At 33.2% G+C, this 22,088-nt stretch overlaps 3 protein-coding genes and 2 non-coding genes across 5 annotated transcripts; 1 reads left to right on the forward strand and 4 right to left on the reverse strand.

Moving 5' to 3' along the window:
• Positions 1 to 213: 213 nt before the first annotated feature.
• Positions 214 to 2,334, reverse strand: PKNH_1471800 (conserved Plasmodium protein, unknown function; the record flags this gene model as incomplete). Its single annotated transcript, XM_002262558.1, has 1 exon — positions 214 to 2,334. One exon carries the CDS (start codon positions 2,332 to 2,334, stop codon positions 214 to 216), a length of 2,121 nt encoding a protein of 706 aa, XP_002262594.1.
• Positions 2,335 to 4,174: 1,840 nt separating this feature from the next.
• On the forward strand, positions 4,175 to 4,247 carry PKNH_1471900. Its single transcript has one exon. It is a non-coding gene; the product is annotated as a tRNA-Val (tRNA).
• Positions 4,248 to 6,395: 2,148 nt separating this feature from the next.
• On the reverse strand, positions 6,396 to 6,467 carry PKNH_1472000. The gene has a single exon. It is a non-coding gene; the product is annotated as a tRNA-Gln (tRNA).
• Positions 6,468 to 7,665: 1,198 nt separating this feature from the next.
• Positions 7,666 to 15,927, reverse strand: PKNH_1472100 (rhoptry neck protein 3, putative; the record flags this gene model as incomplete). The annotated part of the gene is made up of 8 exons (XM_002262559.1): positions 7,666 to 11,919; positions 12,078 to 13,322; positions 13,512 to 13,759; positions 13,888 to 14,289; positions 14,454 to 14,576; positions 14,810 to 14,941; positions 15,148 to 15,315; positions 15,804 to 15,927. 8 exons carry the CDS (start codon positions 15,925 to 15,927, stop codon positions 7,666 to 7,668), a joined length of 6,696 nt encoding a protein of 2,231 aa, XP_002262595.1.
• Positions 15,928 to 20,395: 4,468 nt separating this feature from the next.
• Positions 20,396 to 20,794, reverse strand: PKNH_1472200 (conserved Plasmodium protein, unknown function; the record flags this gene model as incomplete). The annotated part of the gene is made up of 2 exons (XM_039113717.1): positions 20,396 to 20,434; positions 20,615 to 20,794. The coding sequence occupies 2 exons, from the start codon at positions 20,792 to 20,794 to the stop codon at positions 20,396 to 20,398; spliced, it is 219 nt and encodes a 72-aa protein (XP_038970084.1).
• Positions 20,795 to 22,088: the final 1,294 nt, after the last annotated feature.

Below are 22,088 nucleotides of genomic sequence, written 5' to 3' on the forward strand. Positions count from 1 at the left end.
GGCATATACACGAGCACGTGTGCTAGAAGCACGTATGGAATAGCACGTGCTAAAGGGTACCACATAAAAAAAAAAAAAAAAAGAAGGTTGTGCATTTGCACGTGCTTCTGTAAGTGCCTCTGCGCGAGTCCACATACGAGAACAACGCACGAAATCGGAAACAGTGCACACAACAGGGCTGGGACAAAAAAAAAAAAAAAAAAAAAAAAAAAGTTAAAGCTCGAACAAATCATCGAGTGAATACTTCTTACTGTTTACACAACTCTGCAAACTATTGACACTTTTTTTTTTAATCTTTTCATTTATTTTGTTAATTATAATTTGTCGTTTATTTAATTTCTGATTTATATTCATTTGCAGAGAGTCGTTGCATAGGGGAAGTGCTCCATTTTTGGAATCCATCTCTTTCACACTTTCTTTTAAATGTGTTTTTTCCTGGTTCTCCGAGTGTGCCGTAGCTTCGATGGTATGATTATGAATTAATTTGCTAGTATTAGGGGTGCTCCCCTTCAAGTTGTCTGGACGTACACCGTTGGCATTCCCTTCGGTTATTTTCTGGTTCATAATTCTGTTTACCAATTCCTGGTTATACAAATTGGTTAGGCACAAGTTGATTACGTCTGGGGTGTAAATAACTTCGGTGCCCATTTTGTCGCCACCTTCTGTGGTACATTCTCGTCCATATTCACCGGTACTCACATCACCATTATGAGTAGTCTCCTTTTTCTCCGCTTGATAAGAATTATCTAATAGGTCAATGTCACGAGGAAGCTCCTTCCTTTGATCATCTTGTGAGTTTTTCAAGCTAACCGACTTGTGCTTCGGGGAGCACATTCCTGTCTTATCTTTGCCTGGGTCGTTTTGCATGTTAACATCATTCGAGGTGTTGCCCCCAACGATGTTAATTTCTTCAGTTCTTTCTGATGCCCTATTTTCATGTACGCACTCCTTTTGGCAGTTTCCATTTGGAGTATCAATCCCATCATTCGTATTTTTTTTTCGCTTGTCTGTCTCTGCCTCTTTTGTAAATTCCCTCTTCAAAGCATAAATGTGGGAATCATAAATTACATGGTCAATAAATGTTAGAAAGGACAAGGAAAGAATATTAAGCAATTTGTTATCCACGTCAATGGAAGAGGAATTTTTTTGTTGACATTCTGTAATTTCTTTTATGTATTTATTCAAAATTTGAATTTCGTCCGTTACGCTATTTCCTGTGTTGATAAAATATTCTGGTTTTACTTCCTTCAACTCTTGTTTGGTACTTAATGAATTTTTATAAAAATCGAGTGGCATATCCGATTGGCAGATATTTTCATAGAATTCTTCCATTGAATCTATAGAGCTGCCTCCCTCTTCTTCTGCTTCTCTTTCACTTTCATCCATGGATTTTTCACTCCTACTTGAGTAACAAATGTCTATGTTAATTTTATCGCTTTTTATTTTCGGGCTCTTTTTTGCAATTCCCTTAAGATATTTTTGTTTTAAGAATTCACAATTCCTTAGGTATTCAATTTGATCATCTATAAGGGTGTTGTTCGTTTTGTTAACTTTTGCCAGATTGGCCAAATATGCGGGATGCAACGGATGCATTGCCAACGTAGCGTATTCTGTATTGGGTCCATTTTTTAACTTCCTTTTTTTGGGGGTTCCTTTACTTAAAATTGTGGTACTTTTGGCATCACTGGAAATATTTTTTGTTTTTTTATATGGTCTTCCTGCGCCCTTCTTACTGCTTACATTTTCTTGACTCTGCTCATTTGGAGCAGCATCTGGATTGTTCACTTGAGCATGGCTAGCGTTTAACTCCTTTTCCAAAGGTTCCCCTTCCACTTGGGTTTCTTCCTTGACTAGTTTCTTTGCATTCTCCTCTGTACTGTCGTTATTGTTGGAAACCCTTACTTCTTCGCCGTGTTGACTTTCCTCCAACGGTACGAAACTTTCATTAGTTGCGTTCTTCGTTTCTCTTGCGTGGTTGTCTTGGTTCGAGGGCTGCGTGAATGATTGCTGGTCAGTGTTGCGGTCCGGTTTGTCGCCATCTTCCCCCTCAGCGGCGTGCACATTTTGATTATTCTGTTGCTGGAGCTTTTCATTTTCGGATAGGAGATCCTTTTTAATTTCATTTAGCATGCTTAAAATGTCATAGTTCTCTTCGTCGCTGTTTTCATCGCCGCGGTACTCACCATCGTTCCCATTTCCCTCATTTTCACCATTGCTTGCTACATTCTGTAATGCCTGTGCGTCCTTCGCGGCGGGGGCGTCATCCTCATTCTCAGGAATGTGATATTCACTCGTCAATTCGTTTTCATTTTGATTGAAAAACGTTTCGCTCATCCTATATTTTGGCAGGATATATTAACGTTCTTCTGTTGGCTTCTTTAAAACGCGCAAAGTAATGCAGTACGTACATTCGCGTACATATGCATGAGGAAAGTACATATAAAGTGTACATATCTATGTACTCGAATTTATTTTGATGGTAATATATAGGAAAAGCCTCAAAATAATTTAAAAAAAAAAAAAAAAAAAAAAAAAAGAAGGGGATGTAAAAGGATAATTATATAGTTAATTTGCATATACTACCCATGTAAAGTATGTACATATGTATCAGAATATACATGTTTATTTATTTATTTTTTTAAGCACACACGGAAGCTGTATCGCCTCCAGCATTTTGTGTTCACCGTTAAATAGAGAAAAGAAGGGACAAAAAAAAAAAAAAAAAAAAAAAAATGAAGCTATTATAACGCGCACGAATAAACATAAAAATGGCATAAAGGAAGAATCTCCCAAGTGAAATATAAACATGCATAAACGTGACATATATATATTCTTTATAATTATGTATACTGGTGGACGACAATTTTGAAGTCCATTCCGTTATGAACCAAATACTTGGGGTACAGCAAAATGCCTAAATGAGAAGGAGAAGCTCATTTCTCTTTAAAATGGTCTGCGACATGGCAATTGAGACGTGTATGTTAGTCAAAGAAGGAACTCGGTTGTTGTGAATTATTTTTAAGAACCATGACACGGGTGAAAGTAGCAACGTGGATGGAGCAGTATGTCTCTATTTTGGAGCTATATTAAAATGTGCCATCGGGCGTGAACGGCAGAATTAACCAGTTGTGAAATGAATGTGACCTTGTTTGGCATTGAAGACGAGAGAGTTGCGCACCGCAAGAGGGTACACATGTATACATACATATGCATATATATATATGCATATATATATATGCATAAATATGTTTACATAATTAGATACCTTCTCGTGTCACAACGTGATGGAATTCATGAAAGGAAAACACAGGAGTGGTTGTTTAGGTCCATTCCTTTGTACATATCGTTCTTGAGTAAAGAAGGATCAATTAGCGAAAGATGAATTTGTATATGCATAATGTATAAAGGTGCAACGTCGTATGCGCATAGGAGGTGGGAAAAGTTGCGCTCTTATCATGGTTTCACAGACAGACCTTCATAAAATTTGTCCACAGCGTGGTGTTTGTTAAGGAAAGACGATTAAAACGGCAAATACCAATTTAATCATTCACATTTGGCACAGATATACTGTACCGTATGGTTGTTTTATTTTTGTATGACCATATTATTTGCGATGTCGTAGGCAGAAGCAGATGATAAGCATCTCCGCCTTTCACATTATTGTTTTAAAACAGTAGTGCTGTTTTCCTTTTTTTTTTTTTTTTTTTAATCTCTTTTCCGCCAGTTTCTTTACCCTATTTGGTATACGATAATGAATAACATATCGGCATTTGGAAAGTGATGGAGGGGCAAATTTCACTTTTTTTCAGTAATACAGTATCATGGCTATATATGGTTCAGATATCCCTAAAAGAAGGAGAACATTTTTGCGTGATGATTTCTTTTTTTTTTTTTTATTTTATTAATTTGTATACATAAATGCAGCGGTCATGTTTTTTTATCCATAGGGTATTGCAAAAAGTTTATCATTTTTAAACAAAAAATGAAATAAAATTTTGTGTCCCTTTGAGAGAAAAAAGAAGGGGAAATAAAACTTGGTTGTTGTTTCAGTGCTGTATATGGGAATGGGCCGAAGGGTGATGTGCTTTTTAGAGCTATAGAAAATGCGTATAAGCACTACGATAGAATGCCAAGTGTACAGCGCATGGCTTTTCCTTTGGAATTAGTACATGGAGCGAGCATGGTCTAGTGGCTATGACGCCTGCCTAACACGCAGGAGATCCCGAGTTCGATCCTCGGTGCTCGTACAAAAAATAAGAAAGGAAAAATCTTTTCTTTTCTTTTATTTTTCTGCACAAGTGAAAGGAAAATAGTCATTTAAAAATAACCTTTTTTTTTTTTTTTTTTTGCGTTTTACATATTTATTGTAGATTTATTGAATTTTTAATATTTCTATAATAATATAAATAATTTTCCCCCTTAATGCATTTTCCTCTTCAAAGGGAAGGAATATGCCACATTTTTTACTTTGTTACCCTGTAAAAGTTTGTATGCCTGGTCATTTCATGAATAATCTTAACTCTTGAGTTGCGAAGCGACATGTATAATAATGTAATGCAAAAACGGAAAACAGTTTGCAGTAATTATTCCTCTTTTCGGTTTATAGCATTTTTTCGTTTTTCCTTCAAATTGGAAGAAATGAATTACCATGTATATAACCTTCAATGAAAACAATTCCCCAATAACGACGATGTTAACCATGCGCAGAGGGATTATTAAACATATAATATTATAACAGGACTGTCCCAGCGCATTGTATTTACCGAACTGTATCATTTATTCATAATCTTGACATGGGAAAATACATCCATAAAATGGTGAAAAAAAGAACGTTAAAAGAAAAAAGTGAACAAAAATTATGTGTGTTTTGTTTTATTCGAAAAAAAAGGCACGTTTCATGCATCAACTAGGGGCAATATTAAAGGAGGAAAGTTATGCAGAAAAGGAAGAGTATATGTGATAAACCCATTTTTCGCTACGCATACATATGTGTAGTATATTTTTCATTTAATGAAGCAACTGTGTGTTGCTGTTTCAGGGGATATTCGCTTCCTTTACATCATGTATGTACATTAATAGTTGCAAATTTTGTCTTAAGCTCACTTTGTTACCCCCCCTGGACAAACATCCTTTCTGGAGAAAAGGGAAATATTTATCAGCTGCCCTTCAATTGATCGCATCGTTTTTTTTTTTTTTTTTTTTTTTTTTTCTTACCTGATTTTATAATACATGAGAAAAATAGCTAGCTAAAAATACGGACATATATTTTGACCATATTGTGTATATTTCTGCACCATAATTCACCACAAAAAGGTGGATTTCGCTTTCTTACAAAATATGTGTGAATCTAGTTTGGTGTAATAAATCCCATTATGGATATCTTTCATATTCTGCGTGCACTTACATTTTTCGAATGGCACGCTGAAAGTGTGTGTGCCATCTGGGAATAGTAACATTTCTGTGGATGAATTATGATAGGTTGTAAAAAAGTTCAAAGGAAAAGAAGCAAGGTTTACATTTACTCACTACAGAGTGGAAGAAATTTTTATTCTTCACAATTGCAATGTGTTGTCCTTTATTTCACTGATACAGTTTAAATACACACACAACAAGGGATGACCTTTCACTATTTGAAAGTTTCTATTGTACGCTGCCCAGCCTGACAAAAGAACTGTTCATTTCAGAAATGGCAATTTGAAAAGTCTTTTTTCGTTTTATACAGTCCGTGGGGAATTGAAAAAAAAAAAAAAAAAAATCATCTAAATATAATTTTGTTACATATATATATATATATATATATATATATATATATATATATATATATATATATATATGATATGCTACAAAAGAGTAATTTCTGCGATTTCTCACGCTATACCGCTTTCTATATATTCCACTTTGTCATACGTGAGAATCAAAAATTACCACTGTTGTGTGTGCACAAGTTGTAGTAACTTCGAAGAGTACACAAAATACCATAGAGCTGATAATATCGCTGCTCAAGAGGAAACGCTAATATTGTCTCTATTTCTACACAGCAAAATGAGCTCTTCAGTGAAAAAATGGTAACAATATAATATATACTATAAGATATAGTAATAAAAATATATTATCTATTCTTTTAGGGGACCTAAATTTATTGTCACTTTAGTATAAAAAATTCCAAATATTATTTTTTTGTAGCAGTTGTATTATATATATATATATATATAATAAATAGAAATTTTTTGTAAGTGGGCATCATAAAATTTTTTTATATATTTATTAAATTTGCTTAAATTGGGTAAAAATTAAAAGTAAATAATTATTATATATTAGTTACTATATATGGTTTTATTCTTATTTTTTTTAAAACAAAATTATTCCGCCCTAAGATTTTTTTTATATACATAATAAGGTCTCGCCGGGACTCGAACCCGGGTTGGAGGATTCAAAGTCCTCAGTGCTAACCACTACACTACGAAACCATATGTACACAAGTTGTTACGCAAAAGTCACTTTTTTTTTCTATATGATCAAGCAGTTAGTAGCGGTTATGTGATATTTGAATATTTACATTTGCAAATATTTTTTAAGCTGAAATGCCTCCTATTTATACTAAGAAATAGTCAGAAAAACATACTCTTAACATAAAAAAAAAAAAAAAAAATAGAAACCGCTATTATCATTAAACTCATGTACCGAATTAGTGCAAAATAAATGGAATCCGCAAAGACAAAATAATTTGCGCCAAATACATATACACAGTAATTATATCACGACAAAGTAGGTAACTAATTATATGGTACTAGGCACCCCCCTTTTTTTATAATGAGAAAAGAAAGCTCAAAGGAGTAACACTAATTTGTACGCGTATGTTACACATGGTCATATGGACCCTCTGTTCGTGCCGATCCTTTAAGGCTACTCCACGTCAAAAGAAGTAGAAAAGGAAAATGTGGTTCAGTTGCTCATCTCTACATGTAGCTACCCCGTTTTGGAAAAGAAATTATCCTAAATTAGTTTTAACCAATTTGTACATGGAAATTCGTTCCAAGGGTAACTATGGATGCGCGTATATTAATGCGAAGGGGTCGAGAAAAATGGAGAAGCTTTTTTTTCAGTTTATTGCACCCCATGTATTAGAACCACACACGTGCGAACGTAGATAGGACATGTTGCATAGATACTATTTCTGCACTGGAGCAAGTATATATGTGGGGGAATACCTGAATTGAGTTTTCCTTTTTTTTATAAAATAATTGAAAATCGAGTTGACGATTAGCGTGAGGGAAGAGCTAATCGGGAGGAGGACATGTATAAAAAAAATGCATATAAGAAGAAAAAAAGTTGTAACAACGAATGCTTAAATTAAAAAAAATTAAACCTTAAGAAAAAAAAAAATAAGAACAAAGCGGAAAGTCGTTTCCGTGATACCATAAACTCAAGTGATGGTGATACCAAAAAAAAAAAAAAAAAAAAGAAAAGAAAAATGAGTGTCACATAATTAGTGAATGCTTAGAGAAGTAATTAAAGCTCGTGCATTCTACTTTGCTACTGAGCATATGTTTGAAGAAGAAACGGACGATGTATAGACAATGATGAGATATTTTCATGTAGAAATTATGTGGAGTGAGGATGCCTCCACGTTGGAAATTCAGCATTCCATTCTGATTAACCCCAAATTCATGGAATGTATATTTCATCCCTTTTATTCTTCCTGAGCCATCCAAGGAACTTAAACGTATGAAGGAAAATCCTGTGGGATCGCTTCATTTGATACTTAAATCCAAGGAGGAGGTAACCAATATTGACATATATATGTCTTATGTTAAATAGGGTATACATAGAATTCCATATTTCTATTTTTTTAGATAACTCAAGTGAACTTAGTAATAATTCGTTATATGTTAATTTAGGGTGTAAAACCACATTACTTTCCACCTGAAAATTTTCATACATATTTTGTCTTCTGGTTGGTTCGATATAAGTCTCATGTACTTGTACGCGTACTTCCGTCAATCCTTCAGGATTTTTAAATATTTCTCCTAGTACATTAAAAGTTTCACTTTTGTTCGTTACGTGCATTATTATGTTATTGTAACGATGTGTTATGAAGTTGTTGAAGAGGAGATCGAAACATTTTATATCTTTACAATCTAATGATTCTTGGAACATCTGCACTAGTCTATCTATGGCTGTATCGTCGAATAAATTTCTATACTCTTTAAATGTGTTTAAAAAACGCACAATTTTTTCCTTCACTAGAACTTCTCTCTTTAACATGGACTTTACCTTCATTATGTGGAAAGCATAACCTTCGTTAATAACTTGTAACACATAATGCAGTTCTCTATCTGTCAGTCTTTTTAATGGTGGATAAATTAAGAATTCGTTGAATAACTGAAACTCAATTATTCTGTATAGCGATATTATATCCGTTCTGGATCCTATAAATCCTTTTTCGCTACTTGACTTAAGTTTCTGCACTACATCGTTAATGTCTAGGAGCATTTTGTTAATGAATGGATTCAAATGGTGGTTCTTTAAAAATTTATTTTTTCCCTTCATAATGCTGAGCCCCTTTTTGATTATCTCGACTGGAGAAACAACAGAAAATTTGTTTAACGAAATTATCGTATGCACAATTTTCATTATCACACTGAAGTTTCTAAATATGTTTGTCTTATTAACATACATGTTGTATGGTCTGTTAAAATATCCATATTTTTCTTTCTCCATGTTACTTCTTTCATGTATCATGGTGTCCAGAAATGGGAGTGGATTACTTTCACTTCTTTGCAGGAAACTTAGATCGTTTGTTTGTTTGGAATTCTTCGTCCTTTCTGATTCTTCTGTTGCTTGGAAAATTCCTTTCTTTCCATCGGTGTCTTCCTTCTTGGCCATTTGTAGGAAGTTTCCGGTCTGCAGGAAGTTGTCCGTTTGAAGGAAGTTTATCGATGTTCTGGACCCGGGGATGGTGCTTCTGGTGGATGAGGCACTTCCAAGAGTATTGGTAGAACCCATGGATGAAGCACTTCCATTAGTAGTGGTAGAACCCATGGAGGTGGCACTTCCAATAGTAGTGGTAGAACCCATGGAGGTGGCGCTTCCAAGAGTAGTAGTCGACGCCTTAGATGTTGCACTGGCGAGGCTTTCGAACGATCCGGTAGACAAATCAGACGCGGCGCTCACATAGGAGAGGGAGTCTTCATCTTTCTTGGAACCCTTTCCATCGTGGAGAACATCATCTTCGAATTCTGTCTCTGTCATATCTGCTCCAGATGCGAATGTATCGTCCAAATTTTCAGCCTCATCCATGACACCATCCTCCGCTTCCACTTCTTCCTTAAAGAGATCCTCTACAAGTTGTTCATCACGCTTCTGTTGTTCTAACTTTTTTTCTTCATCTGTTTTGGATATTAAATCTTCTTCCTTGATAAGTCCAACGTTACCTACAGTTTCTACGCGAGGTTTTCCTGGATTCAAAACAAACCAGTAGTACAAATTAAAAGGGTAGGTGACAAAAGAGCACTTAATCTTTTGGTAATATTTTCCTACAATAGATTTTCCGATAATATCAAATTGGTCAAGAATATTTTCTTTATAGAAAGGTGGTGTGGTAGCTCTGTTGGTGAAGGTAAAGCTGACTCCATTAACGTCTCTCGCGATGTTAAAATCGACAAATGGTATGGATGGGATGTTAGTTTTGTCTAGAAATTTTTCTAGATAAATATAATTTTTCACCGTTTTATTTATCATTTCAACATCGTTGTTTGGAATGATTCTATTTCTTTTTCTTCCACCAGGAATATATATGTCTGACATGGGACCGATATTGTAATCAGTAGCATCTGCAATTTTCTGGTAATAGGTATCTAAATTTTTTATATCTAAGTCATCGTAAAATAGATCTATAAGTAAGTAGTTCTTGTAAAAGTTGTTAATATCATACGATATAATTTCGTAATATTTGTTAATTTTTTCCTTATCTTCTGGAACAAAGACATAGGTTTTGATGTCATCCACCGCTTGACATTCCGTGTAGAAATTGAAATGATCGATCGGGTACTTCTTGATATTGTTGTTTCTTTTTATTTTCTCTATAAACTTTTTAAAGTTCTCAAATTCTATGATAGAGTTGAGAATAAAGTTTAAGTAGTTTCGACTGGCTAGGTAGAATACTGAGCTATTCATAGAATAATCTAAATCTCCTGTTACTGCATAGAATTTTATGAAAACGTAAAAATTTCTCAAAAATAAAAAGTTGGTAAATCTCATATCTGTTAACAATTTCATGAATCCAATTAGCTGAGATAGGTACTGATCGACTACAGGCTTAATTTTGATATCATTTAAAATATGTTCATTTTTATTTTGTGAATGTACATCCAAGTATTTTTTGTCTTTTCTAAGTTCATTTAAATCGTAATTATATTTTTTCTTTATTATTAAATTAATAATATTGTAAATTCGCAGTATAATTTCTTCATTATTTATTGAAGTGTTAGGAGAGAGCTTGAAATTGTTCAACATGGTTCTGACCGTTTCTTGACTGGAAGTATATCTTATAATAGGGAACTTGAATTTTTGAAAAACATTTGAGAACATCATTATATCTTCAAATTTGATGAAGATCCAGGGGTATACAGAATTCATATTTTCAGCATTTTCTAAAATTTCAAAGAATGCCGTGTATCTTAATATGTTCAAGAATCTCTTTCCCTTAATTTTTTTTCCTAAAGACATTAACAACTTTCTGTGGGTAAAGCCGAAAATTCTCTTCACATTTAACAATTTTAAGTACAGATATTTCATGGGCGTTTTATATATCCTTTCCCTTTGATCTAGGAATTTTTCCAAAGTTAAGAATTTTTTCCATGTGTATCGATCAGTTTTTTTCTCTATTCTCAGTAAGGATATTATTATCAGCAAGTGCTTCACAGCTTCATTCGCATAAGTGAATTTGAAAATATCATCAATAGAAATATTTTCCTTTTTTAAAAATAAGTACGTACCGCATAATATTTTTATGAGATTTTTCTCATCGATTGATGCGTACTTGGTTTTCTCCGTTTGTACAAGATTCATATTCCTCACATTTTTCATATCGATGGTACTTCCCGTTAAATTGTTGGTGACTTGTTCTATGCCTTTTATGTTGTCTTTAATAAAGGGTGCAAAATCGTAGTATAGGAGGAACATACATTTCGTGGGCAAATGGGAGAATTTTTCCTTATGTGGCAATTGCCCATGCTTTGATTCTATTTCGGCTATAATTTTGTTCCTTTCTTCTTCCCTTGATTCCACTTCTTGTTGTAGGGACTTTGTTTTTTGCACAAGCTCATCATCTAGGGGTAGTTCGATGTGCACTTCCTCTTTTTGCGATTTGGGAGGTTTTTCCGATTCTTTACCATCCTCCTCATCCTTATCCTTCTTATCATTTTTATTTTCGCCTTCATCTTCTTCGTCGATGCCATATTCCTTTTTCTTCTCCTCGAGTAAGTGCAGGGTGTGTGCCTCATAATTGTGGGCGTAGTAATCAACTCGATAGTACACCTCTATCAGTTTCTGCTGATACAGCTTGTAGGTTTCACTTGTAGGTATTTCGTGTTTTTCAATGTTCTTATAGATAGAATATAATGTTGACATCATCAAAATTATGGTGGCCTCTTCTGTGTTGAAAAAATTTACCTTATTTAGCACATTTTCTAAAAATACTTTAAACATTTTCGAGAATGATGTCTGGTTTAGATTGAATCTATATTTTCTAATTCGCTTTATAAATATGTTTTCTGATCTGTCCTTCGTGTGAGGAGTTTTTTCCATGAACAGCCTGTGCACTTCATAGAACTCAGAGGGAAGCATGTTTAGCAGCGCTCTGTTCCAAGAGACCCCTTGGTGGAAATATTGCTTCACCGCTCCGATCATGGAGGAAAACTGCAGGGGGATTGGAGGAGGGAAATAGAGCGAAATGAAAGTGACACGTTTATCAGGAAGAGAATTTTTTTTTCAAAAGAAACATTTCTACTAAGGCATACATACGATGAAGCAAATTTTAGCTTTCTCGCACATTATCTCTTTGTCAATAGACTTACAATGTAGGCGCTAAAACGGTCGACACCAGACGCCCAGAGAACGTGATGAATCAAGTCGACAACCAAAACATCATCGTCCTCCTTTAGGCACATATAGCATCCGCTTAACTTTCCTTCAAATTTATCCATGAATGATCCCACAATCAAATTTCCATCGTCGCTGTTGGAAGGTTCGAATTTAATTAATGGAACTTGAAAGGATAAAGGGTTTCTATAATCGTGCAAGTGTACAAGTTTAGAAAAGAATTCCTTTTTGTAGCTATCCTTGAAGAGAAATTTAAACAATTGTCCATTTTTATTGTGCAGATAAAGATCGTTATTTTTCATGGAATAATTACTAAAAACTAGAGAACTACTTTTTTCATTATTTACTTCATCTATGACTTTGTGAATTTCTTCCAAAATAATTTTATCAATTTCCTCGTCGTAATTTATTTCTTCCAAATTTTCACCTTCCGTTTTCTTTATAGTGTCTACTACATTTTTTAGGTAATGATAAAGGTATAAATCTTTAGAATCCAAAATGACTTTAAAAAAATTGACCATATGTTCTATTATATTTTTGTTTATCATAATATCGTTGTAATTTAAGAACAGAGGAATTAGCAGATTGATAAAAATGTTCAATGGGAAAAGCATTTTTTTTACGTCAAAGCTGCCGTAGTTACACATTTGGTTTAGATTTTTAGCTATTTCCAGGGGGCACTTCTTAAGTATTTCATATTTCTCTCCATAATTTACAAGGTTGGCTATAATTCCTGTTGATCCTATGATAATCAATTTCATGGAAGCGTTTAACTGTTTTTTTAAAGGTTCATCGAAGTACAGACTGGCGTACGGAAACTTTAAGGAGGATTTATAGTGGAGAAGTTTTATCTTGACAAGGGAGAGAGTAAATTCTATACTTCCTCTATTGATTCTTTTAATGTTTCTTTTTATAAATGGTTTTCTCATAATATCAGAAGAGATTCTTTGTAAGAACATTTCATACACTTGATCCTCATAGATGTATCTAAATTCCGACTCCACATCAGCGTGAAAGAATTCCTTGGGGGGCATCTTACTGATATAATTTACGTTCACGAAGAGGAGCGTGTAAATTTTTGTTAGAAGATTAGCCACGGCTAGTCGCACGTACGACTCCTCATAGTAGAGCACTTTTCTCGTGATTTTCAGAATCATCAGGATCCTCTTGAACGTTTGAGTGTTGTACTGGGCTTCCTTATCGAGATCTGCCTCTTTCGTCTGCACGTTGTAGGAAGGTAATTATGAAGTTGTTATTATGTGTGGTAATATAGTAAGTATATATTATTGTTGTAATGTTGGAAAATAGTTATGACATCAGTACGGTGTTAACTGTTGTGTTTGTGAATTCGCTAAGAACCCCCAATCGTGCACCAATTGGAAAACACTTAAAAGTGCACACACACTTACACTTATCAACTGCATGCCCTCCATGGAATCTATAACGTATTTAAAGAGCGAATTGCTAAACTCAAAAAAGCCAGTGCCAAGATTTTTTTCAAACAAGTTGTTCAAAATGGGGGTTAAATTTTTTCCGCTCAAATGCTGAGTGACATTTACGTAAGATAACTTCCAAATCTTGGATACTAAGATTAAGGCGTCTCCATATAGCAATTTCGAGGCGTACGGTTGCAGTTCCGGAAACTTCAATACGTTGACTGTGGGCAGGGGGAGAAAAGATAGGGAACCGGTGCGGAGAGGTGATGGCAGGTGTAAAATCTCGCGCAGACAGACGAACACATATACACATATATATTCATAACCATATATGTCATTTTCCACTTACACTTCAAAATGGTGCTATACAACTTTCGGTATGATATTCGAACGAGGCGTTTTATATTTCTATAAATTAAGAAAACTATTTTGCTCAACTGCGTAATGCAGAAGGACGATAGGGCAAAGGAAAAGGCTCCACGGAATGGAATCACGAGGGGGTAGAAAAATAGTAACAGCGACTTGAAGACATAAGAAATGATAACCCCATAAGTGTTGTTCATTATAAGCTTATCAAAAGAGGCGATCCCGTTGTACATATATGCTTTTGAAAAACACAGATCTATCAACTCGTAATTTATAACTCCAATCATTCCTCTCAGACTTTGGACGAATGACACTGACATAAAGGTTCTTGCTAAGAGCAGCCCATCATTTTTTAATGCATCGACCATGCCCCAGTACGCGTCAGCTACGGGAAAATGTTTTGGGGTGTAAGGGAGACGGATGGTATGAATGAAAAAAAAAAAAAAAAAAAAAAAATATATGCGCATTGTGTAGTGGTAAGTGTAGGTTGCATGGTTGTGGTTCCACCGAATTTGCACGTTCATGCACTTTACTACTTTCCTTCCTAACTTTTCGCTTTCTTGTATATCATTAGGGCGTGGTCCATTTCATTTTTGAAAGCATCGTCCAGTGGGAAAGGGGGGCTGTCAAAGTAGTTTATGAGTTGCTTTCTGAACACGTCGTGTTTTTTCCCTGCATGGGGGTTGGAAGGCAGATGTGGCAGATGTGGCAGATGTGGTAGATGTGGCATATGTGGCAGATGTGGTAGATGTGGCAGATGTGGCAAATGTGGCAGATGTGGTAGATGTGGCAGATGGAACAAATATGAGGAAATTGCTTAAGTGTGTTTATATAGTAAAAACGCATTGAGTATATCTGAATCGTTAAGAACGTTTTCTTTTCTTTTCTTTTGCGTGTGGTAATACTTGAATCGTGTGCCATAGATATTAATTTGACAATGCTCCTCACATTTTTCTGATTCATTACAGTTAGGTAGAAAAAGTAGTTGGTACGAGAGAGAGACTCATAAATGGCAACATTCTTGTGAAACTCGCCCTCTACAAAAGGTAAGGATTAGTAGTATTAAAGTAGTTTATTCCTTTTTAGCGCGCCGCTACACATGCTGAGAATAATGCAAATTTCTAAATGGCAAAAAAATATAAAGGTGTAATTTGCAGAGGTTCATGTGTCTCTACCTTCGTATGCACGCTTTGAACTTTTTTTTTTTTTTTTACGACCCTGCCTCTATCTTTTCTTTCCTTACTTATGAGGAGTCCCCTATATAGTATAGTATTAATTAACTTGGCTACATAGTACTGGTTAAATATAACACCACCCTTTAACGATAAAAAAGAGTATTCATTGTAATTTGACCCATTATTAATTTTGACATGATGATCCCCTTCCGCTTCTCTATTTTTAAAATCATTTCCTGCAAGAATGGTGAGGTGGTTCTAACATGAAGAAGAATGTTAGTGCTAAACAGCGTGAGGGTGTCTGTGTCTACTTGAGAAAACACGCACATGTAAGTGTTCATTCGTGTGTATCCTATTAGAATATATGATGAGTCCTTTTTTTTTTTTTTTTTTTTCACATGCTTTTGTGTGCAGGAAAAAATAGGAAAAAATTGTGGTATGGAATATGGACACATTTGGAGAATCACATAAATTGGAAGAGGAAAATGTGGGCACATAGTGTCTGCACAATCAGCAGAACGGGAATATATTGTTCCATGCACTGGAAATGAAAATAAAGTAGGTGTAATTGGAAATGCGCCCTATTTTGTGGTGTTGCTGGAGAAAGGAGGAGAATGTACACGGTATACATACGCTCATGCGTACGTGCATATGGAATTCGACAAAATAGAAGTATAAGGTGCGAGAAGAGATGTGTCTTCGCCCTGATGCGGGCACTTGTTACCTGGGCTGTCATCCCGCTTGTAGGCGGCCAAAGGTTGAAGATTTTTATTCTCTAATTCTTTACATTTTGATAGTATGTTAAAAGATAAATAAAAAGCTGAAATGCAAAACCAATACTTTTTCATTTCAAAAGCGGAGGGGAAGGAAAATATATAAAAATTCCCGTGTATTATACTTCTATACTCAGACTTCTTCAAATATTGTTCTAAGTGTTACATATGGTAAATTAGCTTAATTTGGATGGTCTAGGAAGGGTGATCCATGCGTACATACTTATATATGTACATGAATGCATGGATTGTCAAATGTATAAAAAAAAAAAAGTTACGCTGATGAGAAAAAAATTGCTTTAGTTGTAAAAATTCGTTCAAAACATTGAGAGCGCGTTGGCAAAAAAGACTAAGTGCAGATTGAACATTTTTTTTTTTTTTTTTTTTTCTTTTAAACTCACAAAATCTGCGCAGCGCGGATAAAGGAAAAAAGGGAAATAAAAACTAAAGCCATAGGTGCATGCATACGTGAATAATTACGTACATCTTCACGTACGTGTGTATAAAAAAAAAAAAAAAATTAAACTGAATTAAACAGAGTTAAACAGAGCTAAAGAGAGCTAAGCAGAATTATAATTGTTAGAACAAATTAAAATGCAAATTTTATTTAGAATTATGGAGGAAAAAAAAAAAAAAAAAAAAGTTGTCCCTCTCCGAGTCTTCATAACCTATGTACGCGCGATTTGACCATATTGCATGTGTGCGTATATATTTAGCCATGAATAGCGTTTTAGAAAAATCCTTTAATACATAATTCAAGTTACAGACAAAATATGAGTGGTAAGAAGGGTTAAAAAATATATATATATATATATATATATATATATATATATACGGGTATTTATGCACTTATGTACAGCACGTGCATACGCATATGTACGTTACACGTGTAGATTATTTCTCGCCCAAAGGACTTTTTTCCAAACTGCTATTAGTAGAAAGACATACACTTTCTTCGTAAATGCCTTTTTATTTCGTAAAAAAAAAAAAAAAAAATTTAAATAAGCAAAAAATATCTGAAGAAAATATTTCCCTGATGAAAGATATGCCTATAAAAGAAATACATTACTTTGGTAAGAAAATTTAATATGACCCATATGTTTAGAAAAAAAAAAAAAAATTTTGTAAAAAAGGAGCACCCGTAGCCATATGCATTTAAGTGCATCATGCATTAGGCATATAAAATGTTTTGCATATTTCTAATTAAACATTTTTTCGAAAGGATAAAATTTCTCAAATTCATTCTGATGGGGCATATTCCGAAGTTTACGAAAAATTGAAAAAAAAACAAAAATTTCCTTTGTCCCTGATTATGTTGATACTTTATAGCACTTCATAGTGCTCGTATTTGAATAGGAGGATAATTCCTTTCACCACCAGTATTTTCATTGCGTGTTTATTCACATAAACATATATTCCTTCATTCTTACCGTATTTCTATCATCTCTTGTTCACTGAATGGGGAGTTCATCTGGAAATATGCTAACCGTCTTTGTGGACAAAATAATTGTTTCTTTTAGGGGGGGACCTAAAAGCGATCATGCTTTCTGCAGAATTTTGTCCTTTCAATGAACTCTAAAAAAAAAAAAAAAAATCTATTTTTTTTAACGGCATAACTAATTTTTAATGAGCTATTTTTAAATGCTTGAATCTGAAATAAAGTACGCACGTAAGTAGATAAATAGGTAGGTACATCCATATGGATATACACATTGATTAGCATCTCTAAGAATTTTTTTTCACCTCATCAGTGATGCCAACCGTGCGAAAATGTTCATTCCTACAACTGCGTTCGAAAAAACGCTATTTTTTATGTACCTAAAGAGGTTCATAAAAAGGTTAATCACTCACTGGAGTAGTATCACATGTTGTTCTTAAATGATATACATCCTAATCCCCGTCAGATGGTGCAACCTCTCCTCTACTTAATAAATATTAAGGATGGGTAGGGGCCTACCAGAAGGTGCAATCCAACCGAATGAGAACTAAATATTCATCTTTCTTGCCTTTTGTGTTTGTAAAGAAGGGAATGAATTGCGCGGTACGTATACATTACTTTGCAAAGTTATTGCTACTGTGATAGTATTGTTGATCTTTCCTTTTTTTTTTTTTTTTTTTTTTAGATATGCTTTGCGGAAAGGGGGAGGTTGCCTATAAAATTGTTTTTCTAGCGAGTCCATTACATGTAAAGTGATAACCATAATGCGTTCTGAAATCTTTTAATAGAATAGACAAAATTGGACGAGCGGTTATCTCATATTAGACCGTGAAAATTTTACTCCTCCTTGTGTACATGATATTAAGAAGACAACATTTGGGAGTAAGTATTATCACCTTTAGGTGATGACATATGTAGTGATGTTTTTTTCAACCATTTCCGTTGCCTGCTTGTTTAGGATTCTGGTGGTTATTCATTAGAGGCGAATTTAAGTGACTATCGATAAACCGAACCTGTCGAATAATATTTAACGACGAATCGTTATACAAAAGTGAAATATGGAAGCTTTCAATGGTGCATAAGACATTTATTTGCACTTAGACGTAACGGTGTTCACCTTTGTCCACCACAGTTGGTGGAACTGTCGTATGTGTATGTTCCTTTTCTAGAATTCTTAAAATATAAAACTTTTGTGAGTGTAAATGATATTGCGTGGAGGTAGGATTAAAAAGGAAATTTATTAAATATTTTTTTTTTTTTTTTTTTTTTTTTTTTTTACCACATATTCGCATGATGATATATGTAGGAATATCCTTACTTAGACATTTCCCATTCACTTTTTTGATTCATTTATCGCTGATGTTTCACATTGCTGCGATATGCTTCAATTCCTATTTTTTAAAATGATTAAAATGAAGGTAAAAAAGAAGATTATTTCATGAAGGAAGGACAAACCAGTAGGGCCCAAGTATGGGTGCGAATATGTAAGCAGTTTTAGTTGTTTCATTAGGAGGGGGTTAATATATTTTCGCGGAAGGGGAAAAAAGTTTTGCACATTGCATTTTTTATTTCTAACAAGTGTAGCAGGATTATTCACTAGCTATAAGGTAGTTTCTTAAAATTAAATACCAACTGTTGTGTGTATGTTCTTCGGATTGTACGTTGTAATGGACGAGCCATCAGCGGATTAGCAGAGGGTATACACCTGGACATATGAACAGAACCTTCCTAGGTATCACACGTACAGCCGATTTTGCATGATGGGCTTACGATAAAAAGCGAAGAAGATACGGTTGATGGCTGCTTGATTCTTTAACAAAAATGAGGATCTTCTTACAAACCTCTAGCCAATCTGATATGCATCATTGTGTGTGAAAATTACGGCTCTAAAATTGGAGATAAAAAAGTCCCCTTTCAGCTGTTATGCCATTTTTGTTACAAATAAAATTGCTTCTAATGAATATAAAAATTGAAGTTATTTATTGCCTTTAAAAAAGTCACACCTCCTTTTTTATTTTCACAAAGCCGTTAGCTTCAACATTTACATATTTAAGTTGCTCATGTACAACTGTCGTATTGTATTATACATGTACACTGTGAAGTATATATATATATATATATATATATATATGTATAATAGATAAAAATCTTTTGTTTCATACAATAATATATTTTTATCAAATTTATAAAAATAATGATGTTCTTTGACTCCAATAAAATTAATACATTTATAAAAAAAAAAAAAAAAAAAAAAAAAAAACAATCGAATTTTTAATATACATACGAGGATATATCTTTTATTGTTTTTGCATTTTTTATGAGAAAATAAAACTGATATAACATATGAGATATGTAAGAGAACAAAAAATTATATTTAATTAAAAGAAATAAATAAAACACATCTGTTTCAACCTTTTGATGAATTAATACGTGGAAAAAAAAAAAAAAGCATACATACATGCATGCATATATTATTTGCGCAGTTATCATGTACGTGTGTAAAGATATATATCATCATAAAGAAGGTTTAATGGAAAAAATTCAACATCATATATTGTAGTACTGTATATTTCTCTATTAAAATAAAAAAAAAAAAACATGTACATAATAGAGCTCTTAAATTTTAGTTCATAGAAGAGTTTTTTTTTTTTTTTTTTTTTCTATAAATATGTACACAAGCACTTCAAAAATAATCAAGGTTCGAAAGGAATATAAAAACATAATATACTATTCCAAAAATTCACCTTCATTGGGGGGAATTGTAGAAAACATCAATAACGAAGGTTTTACACACATATATATATTTATATGTGTACATTATATAATAGGATATGTGTTTGCATAATAAAGTTTGTACACTATATATTCCATGTTCTCCTCATGAAAGCAGGGGTAAACACACCCCTGGTTCCTCAAGTCACAAGGTGTGTTCTTCTCATTTGTTGCGTGCGTCCTTCTTCACGTGCACGTGCACATATATACATGTCTACAAATATACGTACGTCATCTGCTACGTTTTTAAAGTCAGTTATCAATTATACAAATAATGCATTTCTTCTTGTATATATATCATCCTAAAGTCCTCTTTCTTTTTCTCTTATCCATTTAATAATATCCGTGGTATTTAAGTTTTTGGAAGATTTCCTAAAATTCAAACAGGTGGAAAGGGAACGTTAATTGTCAGACGGGTGGTCCACAGGAATGGATAAAAATGAGTGCACCACGATTTGTACACTCATTTGTATTACGCTCATATTTATGTACATACAGTATATATATTTGTCATTTGCCATGGTTGCTATTTTTTCTTTTCTGCCTTATTACCTTTTTACCAACGATGTAGGACAAGTATAACATCACATTGAATAACATCAATCCCAGAAAAACGTTCAGGGCATAACTGCATGAGCATTCACCTACAACGGTTGGTTTCACCATATAGTCTCCGAAGGTGTCATACAAGGTGGCAGCAACTTTGGGGTCGTAGCTTGGTGATTCACTCATTTTGAAGGATTGAGGAGGAAATAAAAATAAGTTTAATTAAAAGGTTCTAGATTGTATTAAAGAACAGGAATTTCCACGCGTTGAAAGTTTGCTAGAGTAAAAACCTTCTGGTTTTACTGCATGAGGAGGGTGGGGGGAGAATTGGAAAAAACAATAAATAATGTATAGGGTATATTATATACGTAGTGTACGTAAGCAATATGAACCCATGATGCAAGGCAATCTGGGTGAAGCAAGAAAAATTGGAGCACCGTCTTTTGTTAGCAATACGTATGCACAAAAGTTCATATAACATTATTTATTTATTCTCCACGTATGAATTATTATTATACGTACATATCATTCACGCAATAAACAAAACGAACGTTAAGATTACACAAAAACATCTTTAGGCTTTTCTTAAAAATGTTTTTTACGATGGCATAAATATGAATATATAATAAGATTAAAATATACTAAGAAAATTATATTAATTTGTACCTGTATTCCCAAAAATTAGTATAATGTTTACTTGTGCTTTTTAAATTTTTTTTAAACAATTAAGAGTTACAATATTGTTAATAGTTACGATGTTTCTATGACTTACAATTTTTAAAAGAAAATGTTAAAAAAAAAGATATAATAAAAAATTTTATTATATGTGAATGTTTTGCAAAAAGATTCTTTATATTAGGAGCAATAAAGTAATATTACTATTTTTATATATTTAAGAATATAATTTTCTTACAAATATTCTTCTTCTTTTTTCTTTTTATAACTGTAATAGGGATTTCCATCCAAATTAAGGGAAAAAATACTCTTCTCATGGAAATGATAAAATGTCAATTAATATTCCGATTTTATTTATACGAAAAATGTTGAGTTTTAAATGAATATCTGAAAAAAAAAAATTTGTTTTTATATTTATTATAATATTATATAAATATTCGCATATGATTTGGAGTAGTTTATTTTCTTTATCAATTTTTGGTGCTTTTTTCCAATTAATATATATTTTCTCTTTTTTTAAAAAAAAATATATTTGCACTTTTATTTTTTTTTTTTACAGCCCTATTCTCTGTTTTGCTAGTGTGTTTTATTTTATATTTCTTTTTTTTTTTTTTTTTTTTTTTTTTTTTTTTTTTTCCTAGTTTACATATTTCCTGCACTTGTTCCTTTTTAAATGAATACACTGTGATATATTCTATTTTTTTGCGCTATACTTTTTCATAATTAGGAAATAAGGAAAATATACCTTATATATTACTTTATTTTGCTTCAATATTAATTGCATATGTTGAAAATAAATGCAAAT

The sequence above is a fragment of the Plasmodium knowlesi genome (genome assembly GCF_000006355.2).
Source record: "Plasmodium knowlesi strain H genome assembly, chromosome: 14".
Classification (NCBI taxonomy): Eukaryota; Apicomplexa; class Aconoidasida; order Haemosporida; family Plasmodiidae; genus Plasmodium; species Plasmodium knowlesi.